This window comes from Malania oleifera, chromosome 2 (genome assembly GCF_029873635.1).
Source record: "Malania oleifera isolate guangnan ecotype guangnan chromosome 2, ASM2987363v1, whole genome shotgun sequence".
NCBI lineage: Eukaryota > Viridiplantae > Streptophyta > Magnoliopsida > Santalales > Ximeniaceae > Malania > Malania oleifera.
This window is the reverse complement of record NC_080418.1, coordinates 107371160-107380593: the sequence shown is the minus strand read 5'-3', so window position 1 is coordinate 107380593 and position 9434 is coordinate 107371160. Positions and strand designations below refer to the sequence as shown.

General features: G+C 34.1%; 1 protein-coding gene and 1 long non-coding RNA gene across 3 annotated transcripts; both read left to right on the top strand.

Moving 5' to 3' along the window:
- The first annotated feature begins 2604 nt into the window (after positions 1–2604).
- LOC131149209 (zinc finger CCCH domain-containing protein 3-like) lies at positions 2605–9214 on the top strand. 2 transcript variants are annotated; one of them, XM_058099456.1, is made up of 7 exons: positions 2605–3116; positions 3491–3651; positions 3849–3902; positions 5599–5715; positions 5800–6108; positions 7823–8098; positions 8459–9214. In XM_058099456.1, the coding sequence occupies exons 1-7, from the start codon at positions 3050–3052 to the stop codon at positions 8807–8809; spliced, it is 1335 nt and encodes a 444-aa protein (XP_057955439.1). In that variant the 5' UTR covers positions 2605–3049; the 3' UTR covers positions 8810–9214. The 2 variants fall into 2 exon arrangements, with proteins under 2 accessions (XP_057955439.1, XP_057955438.1); XM_058099455.1 differs by having other exon boundaries at positions 3485–3651.
- LOC131149210 (uncharacterized) lies at positions 6459–7424 on the top strand. The gene is made up of 2 exons (XR_009135171.1): positions 6459–6654; positions 6780–7424. It is a non-coding gene; the product is annotated as an uncharacterized LOC131149210 (long non-coding RNA).
- Positions 9215–9434: the final 220 nt, after the last annotated feature.

The following is a 9434-nucleotide window of genomic DNA, read 5'->3' as shown; positions in this document are numbered from 1 at the left end:
TTTCCCATTTTCAGTGGAAGTAAAAATTAAAGAACAAAATCTTCATTTAATATATTAAAAAACACAAATAACTATCAATTATTTTTTTTTTTTAAACTACTCTAATAAATAATGTCTTTTTAAAAATTATTTTTCGCATTGAGCAAGTCTTTAGTCAAATAATAAATGAATAAATAAATAAAAGCAGAGATAGCGAGTGAAACATTGACAGAAAAAGGACCGAGTAGAAGACGTCGTCGTCTTCAAGGTGCGCTGAAATTGGAATGGGATTGACCGGAGACCACAGGAAAAAGAGAGGCGAGCGGGGAAGGGGGATTGACCGAGGCCAGGTGTTTCCGGTCAGGGCGGTCTGCCCTGCCCTCCTCCATGTGAAAGGGCCGATAGGAGATGGGAAAAATACGTAGCCGGTAGCCCCTCCACCTCCTCCTCCTCTTTAGTCTTTATCCCACCATTGGCTCCCGCTTTGACAATGTGTGCTTCCCTGGGACCCACCACTCCATTTCCCTTCCCCTCTCACACCCAAAATTCATATAACCCAATTCAGACGGAGATACTGCCTTGCTTGAGCCATAAGCTTCGGCCAAATGACTTTTTTGCCCCTCCTCCCCGCGCAGCCACGCTAAACCTACAATTCCAAATAGGTAAAATTTTTGCTTGAGTTTTAAAAATTTTGGACATCTTATTGTCGAAACTGCCCTTGAGATTTTATAAATTTCACAAATATCTCTCAACATTTATCTAGAAATTCATACTCCCAATCAGACTCCCTCTATATTTTCGCCCTCTATATTTGATAAAAGAAATTTTTGCCAAACATTATTAGAGGCCACTGTCTTTGTACAAAAATTTATGAATCATTATTTATATTTATTATTTATTGTAGACGTATAAATTTTTTTATATTATCGAATTTTTATAGGTGAATTTCTGAAAGATAAAGATGTTATTAAAGTTTTTTGAATATGACATGATACATATGAGTTTTTTTTTTTTTTTCTTAGATATTAAGCATTCGGAGAATGTAATTTCAAGTTTAAAATACCTATAGTATTTCTAAATTTTACCTATCTTCTGTCATAATCATTTCACTCCTACAAATAAAGGTTGATGAACAAAATATAATACAAGATGTTTCTCTTTTGCCTATTACCTTTTTGGTCTCACTTCAAAAAGGTTTTAAAACATTTCTATTTTATTCTTTTATCAATTAAAAGATATAATAATATAATATTTTTTTAAAAAAAAAATTGAATTTGAGAAAATTAAGCATCTCAACACAGAATTAGAAGTGTTCACAACTAATTATGATGAAAAAAAAAAATATTTGACAGTTGTTTATGGGAACTAAAACGAAACTAGCTTTTTTTTAAAGTATTTTTTTTTTTGTTTATTAAGTAGTTTGTTAAGCCAGGTTGGGGCCACTCGATAAATTTTACTAAGACAGTTATGTTTATTAAAAAAAAAATACTTTTAATTTGATCAAGCCATTAGTATGACTTTATCGAATTATTCTGTATCATCATACTTTTTTTTTTTTTTTTTTATTGTGAGCGACGAAGGTATAGTCAGGAGAATTACTATTCATTATTTGTTCGTCATCGAAAATTTTGCCATCGTTTGCCAACTCTAACCCCATATTCTCTCTAAATCCCACCTACTATTATTTTCACCATCCCTTTAACTCTATAATCAAATTAAAAATAGATAAATGACCAAAAAAAATATAAAACTATGGTGACTCCGACCTTATTATTTTAGAAGGCAATTAATTTATTATTATTCGGGCTATTAAAAAACTTTAGGCAATTTAAAACATTATTATATTTATTTAATATTAGCTTCAAGCAAATGCATTGCTTGTGTTATGCAATTTTCTTAAATACAAATAACAATGAATAGGAATGTGGGCCGGAAGAGAAAAAAAGAAAGTAATTATGAACAGTTATGGGCTTAACGAATATTCACTACCTAGTAGAAAAAAAAAAAAGACTTATATTTATCAATTTTTCTATTATTTAAATATTTAATTTTAAATACAAAATATAAAAATTTAAGAAAATTTTAAAATATTATAAATATAAATTTCTCTTTTTAAAAAAAAAAAAAAAACACTTCCCTTCTCTTTTGTTAATATTAGTTCTGCAGCACGGACTCTATGTACTTAATCTATAATTCTAAATTTAAGCGAGATAATTGAAAAGTTAGATATAAAATAGAGTCATGTGATATTTTTTTTTACAAAAAAAGATAAAAATTTATTAATTAATCATTGATTTATTTTTTTTAGCTTGAAATGTATAAGAGAAAACATTATGAGAGAACGTTAATGAGTGCGAAAGATGAAATTTGAAAGCGGAATTCTTCTTCTTCGTTAATTAATATTATAGATATTAGTTATAGGAGCAAGTAATTTTTTCTTTTTCAGAAGTCAAGAATAATTTTAAAAAATATAAATAAAAACATATACATATAACAAGTATTTATTAATGATTTAATAAATCTAATAACTGGAAAAATTAATTTTAGCTGTAATATTTGAGTGAAGAGAAAGGGCAAAAGTGCCTTTCTCTTTTCTTTATTAATAGAAAGATATATTATTTACTCGGAGAGGCTTCGCAGATCCGAAAATTTGCCTTTTATAATAATGGTTGAGAAATCCAGACTAAATCGAGAGGGCAAAAACCGAGAGGCAATGGAATTTACGGAATTGGAATGGCGGTGATTTCACATTGATTCTCTCTCTCTCTCTCTCTCTCTCCTTCTCTCTCTCTCTCTCTCTCTCTCTCTCTGATTTTTTCTTCATTTTGTCTTCAATATCACAGTTTCTGAAAAAAAAAAATTGCAGAAATTTAGAGTGCGTCCTCTCTCTCTGGACGATTTTGATGAGTGATTTCATTTTTTGATCTTGGGGAATTTCGAGAGGGAGAGATTGAAGGGTTGTTTGGGTTCGATTAGTGATTGCAAGTTGAGGGTTTTATACATTTATATATATTGTGGATTTTGGTGTATATATTTGTGCGTATTGTTTGGGAACTTATAAGGACAATCGATGCCGGATAATCGGCAAGCGCAGAACAATGCGGTGTCTAATCCACCGTCATCAGATACCATCCAAGGTAATTGCGATGAGCGATCTCCATCTGATTGATCATAGCTTGCTTCAATTCTATTTGCTTTAGATGATTTCGTCGCGTTTGTGTTTCGTGATTCTTGTTGTGTCTCAGTTTTACGCGATTATTTTCGGCATTATACATTGCACTTATTGGTCCCTCAATGTATTTTGTTCAAGTTGGAAAATTTATATGATGTGTTTTGTTGATATTTATTTATTCCAATCGCCTTGTGTTCTTTTATTGCGGAAGAATTTTGCAATTGGTGCAATGCGTATCGAGTTTCTTTTTTCTTTTCTGTTTTTTGAACGGGTAATGCGTATTCAAGGTTTGTATAATTTAATTGGATGATTTTGAATTGTAACGCGATGTAGAAGCAGTTTGGAGGTTGAAAACACGGGATAATCAGGAGGGGGATGTGGCTCGATCGAGCCCGTATCCGGATCGTCCCGGAGAACCTGACTGTATTTATTATTTAAGAACTGGTTTGTGCGGGTATGGCAGCAATTGTCGCTTCAATCATCCTTCTTCTGCTTTACAGGTAATTAAAATCTTCCTTACATGGCATGTATTTTCATGGGGGTTGGTCTAGTTCGGAGGTTTTCATGGTGGGTGGTCTAACGCTGTTAAAACATACATGGGCTTGGTCGGATGATTTTGTTGTTCTTTGTTCTTAAAAGTAGTTTGCTTAGTTTATGATTTAAGCGATCCAACATGGTCATATGTCTATACCTGCAGGGTGCTCAGAGCAGAGGTGAGCTCCCACAAAGAGCTGGACAACCTGACTGCGGGGTATATGTTTTTTATTTCCTTCAATTGATATTTATCACTACCAAACAGTTTTCTTTTTCTTCCTTTTTCCCCTGTCTTTTGATGTGTGTATCGCAAAGGAATAGAGTGTGGTTTGTGTATTGGGCTTTACATGAGTATGAATACCAACATATTTGTGATACATTTGTTTTTGTACTTTAAACATATTATTAAAGAATAATTAGAGTAGTAATTCTCAGAGCATTCTATTTTTGAGTAAACCACTGTTTGCTTTGAACATTTCTGCTACACTTGATACCCACTCTCTGAACAATAAACTGGTAAGGAGGCATTTGAAGGGCATTCTGACTGATAAATTGTTTTATAAATTATATATTAATATGGATAGTTAATATAGTTATATTTATCATCATCTTTATCTTTACTATACGTTAATGGGATTCTCTTGGGTTGTCCCTCCCCCGTGTTTTAACCGAATAATCTCTAAAAGATCAAATACTGATGCTATTTAAGCAAAAATAATTGAATCACTGGAAAAAAATTATTGAAGGGTATGATCCCTAAAACTAATTTTCTATAACCTGCTATCCTTTTTAAATTTAAACCTTCCATTAATCTCCTTCTTAAACTTTTTGTAACCCTTCCGCAGCATATGATCAGTTTTCACATGCTCGAGGCTAGATGTTGTTGTGTGGTTGTTGTTATTATTGTTCTTATTATCCTAGCAGTGGGCACACATTGGGTCTGTGCTCCAGGATTCCCAAAAATTTTAATTTAAAACATTTTTAAAGTAAATGTATTATGATTTTTACCATTATATCCTTTTAATTAGTGAAAAACTACAATTACGGCTACATTTTAGGGACAGTACTGAGATATTTTACTATTATATCATTTTAATTACTAAATAAATGGATAATTATAGGAATATTTAGGGATTTTAAAGATGAGACCAAAAGGTAGCCCCAATAAGAAGAATACCCTTTATTATATTAGAGATTAGACTTTAGAGATTAGAGATTAGAGATTATTATTTGTTGATATAAATTTTTCCTGCAAATTAGGATGTGTGTACTACCTTGTATTAATAATTTTAAGATGCCAACATAGCTGTTCTTTTTTAGCATTGAAATCACATCATCTCCCATCTGTTGAAGCTGATAATTTTAGTTCTCAGCTTTTAATGTGGTGTTCATTTATCCAATAGCAGGTTGGATATGCTAGGCTTCAATAATTTATGCCTTTTCTGCGAGTGTATATCTTTGCTTATTCTTGTCCATTTTCTTTTTAGCGACAGGCTTTGTTTTTGGTAAGAAATTTATCATTTAACTGTGCCATATTGTTTTATTTATTGCCGCAATAGCTCAAACCAAGCTACTTCTATGCCTGTCTTATTTGGTTAGATATTTATTTACCAGGCATGTCAATTGGCTGAAAGGAAGTTTCCAGTTTTTTATGTCAAATACTAACCAGATATCAGTCTATTTATGAAAGAAACGAATCTCATTCTTTTTTTTTCTTTTTTAACTAATCTGGCTTTGACTTACCCAATTGTTTGAAATTATGTTAGAGAAAAATTCATTATTTCTTACTAGTAATATGTGGAAACTTCTGAAATAATACTAATGGTTTGATTATTTTATTTTTTTGTGTCTAGACTATGCTTTCTGGAAACTTCTATTAATTTAATTCATCCATTCTCACATTTGCACTGCAGTATTTTTTAAAGACAGGAACTTGCAAATATGGATCAACATGTAAATATCATCACCCAAGGGACAGGCATGGCGCTGGACCAGTTTCCCTGAATATGTTAGGTCTACCAATCCGTCAGGTGAATATTTCCACTCGGCATCTGTTTTCCTATATGCAGGGAATAAGACTGTAATATTAACTGTCTTAAAGAATCCTTTTTCAGGAAGAAAAGCCATGTCCTTACTACATGCGAACTGGATTATGTAAGTTTGGAGCTGCCTGCAAGTTCCATCACCCACAGCCTTGGCCTGGGACTGTCTTACCTGTAGCCGGAACCGCTGCACTTGGAGTTTCAGGAACATCAGTTGCCCCTTCATCTGGTCTACCTTATGTAGGTGGACTTTCAACATGGTCATTTCCAAGAGCTCCGTACTTATCTGGACAACGTGTACAAGGTCCTCAAGCCTACATGCCTGTTGTTTATTCTCCCTCTCAAGGCATTTTACCATCACATGGATGGAACACCTACGTGGTCAGTAAATAATCTTCTTAATTGAAAGATTTTATATAAATATTTTCTATCTATATTATGGTTTCACAAGGAAGGTTCTGCATGAAGCATTCCATATATAATATTGTCTGTAGTGTTAGAACTATTTATTCATTCATTTATCTATTTTTTATTTTGAACTTATCCCGCGCAGATAATCATTACTGAATATTGGGATTACAAATGTGTTACTTTCAGCTTGTTCCTAGGGTTTACTTGATTTACTTCTAGTCTTCCATATTGTCTATATGAAAACATTGTGTTTTTTTCCAAATTTCTGCTCACAGTTGGTTTTCCCTTTTGATGTAAAACTGCCTGTGCCTATCGTGAATCTGAAAACAGAATAATGATGGTTTACGTGCATTTGTAATTGACTTGAGTTCTTTCTCTTGCTGAAATTCTGCGGTAGTTGATGCTTTTTGTTAGCAGCTGGGGACCAATGGTCCTGTGACTGGATTGTGAATATAGCTAGGAAGCACCAACACTGACACTGTGATACAACAATTTCGAAAATATATATGAATTTAGGTATGCCTTTCCTTTTAGATGACAAATATTGAGGTGATTTTAATTTTAAAATGAAATACAAGCATCATTCATGCATAATTACACATTTTTCCAATCTACGTTCATATTGTTGAATGTTGGTCCAGCAAAAAGAAAACAACTCAAGGGCATGGCTGATGGTGGGCAATGAGCATGGCTTCACAAGAAATTATTTGAGAAAAAAAAAAAGATTAACAGAGTGGTGAACTGATGATGGCTTTATAGAGAGAGAGGGAGGTGCTGGGAGGTCTGGTGGTGCTCTGTGAGGCTGTGCAGCGGCGCTAAGGCTCCAAAGTTCAACCACTGCAAAGCCAAAGAACCTTTTGATTCCCAGTCTCTTAGATTCTCCTCAATTTTTCGAGGTTTTGTTAGGGGCAACAAATCGCTGCGATTCACTGCTAGAAGTGTCCTGAACATGTCTCGTCGTGTTGGGAAGTGTCTCGGCTATGTCCAAAGATAATAAAGAGATATAGGGGAGTGTCGGCCCACGTTGGTATCCGACTTGTAACATCAACACTTCAGTCTTCCAGAAGTGTTATGTGTTTCCTAGGAGTATAGTGTTCCTGTCCAGTGATTTTTATCATTAGAAATTGCAACTGTTACAATGCCTCATTGTTCTTTTGTGGAGATTATTTCATGTTGAGTTCTTTTAAATGAGCAAATGGACGAAGCTCTGAAAATTGATGCGACTAATGCATTTTTATGTATTATTTATTAAAGATGTTTTATCTTATGCAAAGCACTAAATTGCCTGAAATAGTTCCCTGTATTCTGGTTTATTAGGAACACAAGTGTGTTTTAATTCATTACTGCAATTTTTTATAAAGAGATGAATATTGTTATGCATTTTATGATCAAGCGCTTGCACTCTGACATTGTGGTCTCATTTTTGTACCTGTCTTTGCTGCTTCATTTTGATTTTCATTTGTCAAATATATTTGAGCTTTTCAGTGAGCCCTCATCATGTTCTCTTCCGTGGCTGTATAAAATGGGGTGTTTCTTTTATTGCACTTGAAAGGATTCATTCTATTGACATGTTCTCTTCCTTGGCAGTATAAAATGGGATGTTTCTTTTATTGCACTTGAAATTAGGATTCATTGTATTGAGGTATATATTAGCGTGTAATTCATCTTTCTGTTTGTCATTTAGGGAAACATGAGCCCTATATCTTCTGCTGGTGTTCTTGGGCCGAGTCTTGTTTACAACTCCAGAAATCAAGGGGATTCAGGGTCCGTTGGGCAGGTGCACTTAATGTCACCATCCATTCCAAATTTCCCTGAGAGACCTGATCAACCTGAATGCCGATATTTCATGAACACTGGGAGTTGCAAATATGGATCTGACTGCAAATACCATCATCCAAAAGAAAGGATTGCGCAGTTAGGGGCAAATAATATGGGCCCTTTTGGTCTTCCCTTGAGGCCTGTAAGTGTATTTTTTTAGCCACGTAAATGTGTATGCTTGTCACCAAACTAACATTGGGTCTTATGCTTGTCTGAGAATTGTGGACCTGCACAACATTGGGATTAGTTGGGAACAAATCATTAAAAAGCTTGAATTGTAATTCCATGAAAGGTTTGAATGTGGGACAATGATGTGAGTCTCTAGGGGGAAATTGTTCTAAATGATTTAGGAATTGTTTGCATAATTATGCATATTTGTGAGCATTTGGATTATGCGTAGTTAGGGATGTATTCAAATTGTGTGACTTGCTCATACTAATTTCATTTTATTGTTGATCACTCGATTGATGGGTTACTCATTTTGTGCTTTAATGTTTTGCAGGGGCAACCTGTATGTTCATACTACAACTTGTATGGACTCTGCAAATATGGCCCAACTTGTAAATTTGATCATCCGGTGGCAGGATATTCTTACAACTATAGTCTGAGTCTCCCCTCACTATCTGTACTTGATTCGTCTCTTTTCTCTCATCAGAGAAACTCACCAGCGGCCAATGGTTCTGAAATGGCTCCCTCTAAATCATCAAAAATTTCTGAATGGATACCAAAACCTGAGCCATCGAGCAGAAAACATCAGAAAGCAGACACACCACACTCAGAAACTCAGCCTGAGGAAACTGATCCTCCACCACAAACCTCGACTTCTGAAATTCCTCAGCATCAATCTGATTGAAATCACTTTTCTTTTTATACTTCCTTTTTTGTTGCCACATTTTCATGAATTTTTTTTGAACAGCTGGTGCCCCCCTCCCCTCTTCACCTGCATTTCTGCGGAGTGGGATTAGGTTGTTTTGAGACCAATATGGTGAGTGACTGCTGGGGGAGGCATGGAAGGCGTTTTTTTGTGGTGAATAAATGCAGGTGAAAAAAAAAAAGAAAAAAAAAAGCTGTAATTCATTTTGAATTTGTTTTTCATTTATACAATTTATACCCTTTTTGTCTTTTGTCAAAATTTTGTGTTTAGCATGACAATTTTTGGAATTACCTTCAGCATATTTCATGATGCGAAAATGTAAGGAGCAAACCAATCAATTTATAACATATATATTAAAAGTGGAGTGGAGTTTACATTGTTAAATGTGCCTTTTATTTTTTTATCTTTAGCTTTTCTTGACCCTGGCAAATTTGGATTGAACCAGGTCATTCATGGACAGGTATCTGATTTTTGTTAATATGCGGCTGAGTTTTGGGTTGATTACTTTAATACGCACTGAAAGGGTCACTTTTTCAAGTTCATACTAGTGTCTTTGTTAGATTTTTAGGGAGGAGTTGAACATGATGGACCTTCAAGTGTATGC

Excerpts from the sequence above, each read along its gene's own strand:
- LOC131149209 (XM_058099455.1), top strand. The coding sequence starts at position 3,050 with ATGCCGGATAATCGGCAAGCGCAGAACAATGCGGTGTCTAATCCACCG. Across the intron at positions 3,117-3,484 it reads GTCATCAGATACCATCCAAG|AAGCAGTTTGGAGGTTGAAA; the intron begins GTAATTGCGATG and ends AACGCGATGTAG. Across the intron at positions 8,099-8,458 it reads TTGGTCTTCCCTTGAGGCCT|GGGCAACCTGTATGTTCATA; the intron begins GTAAGTGTATTT and ends AATGTTTTGCAG.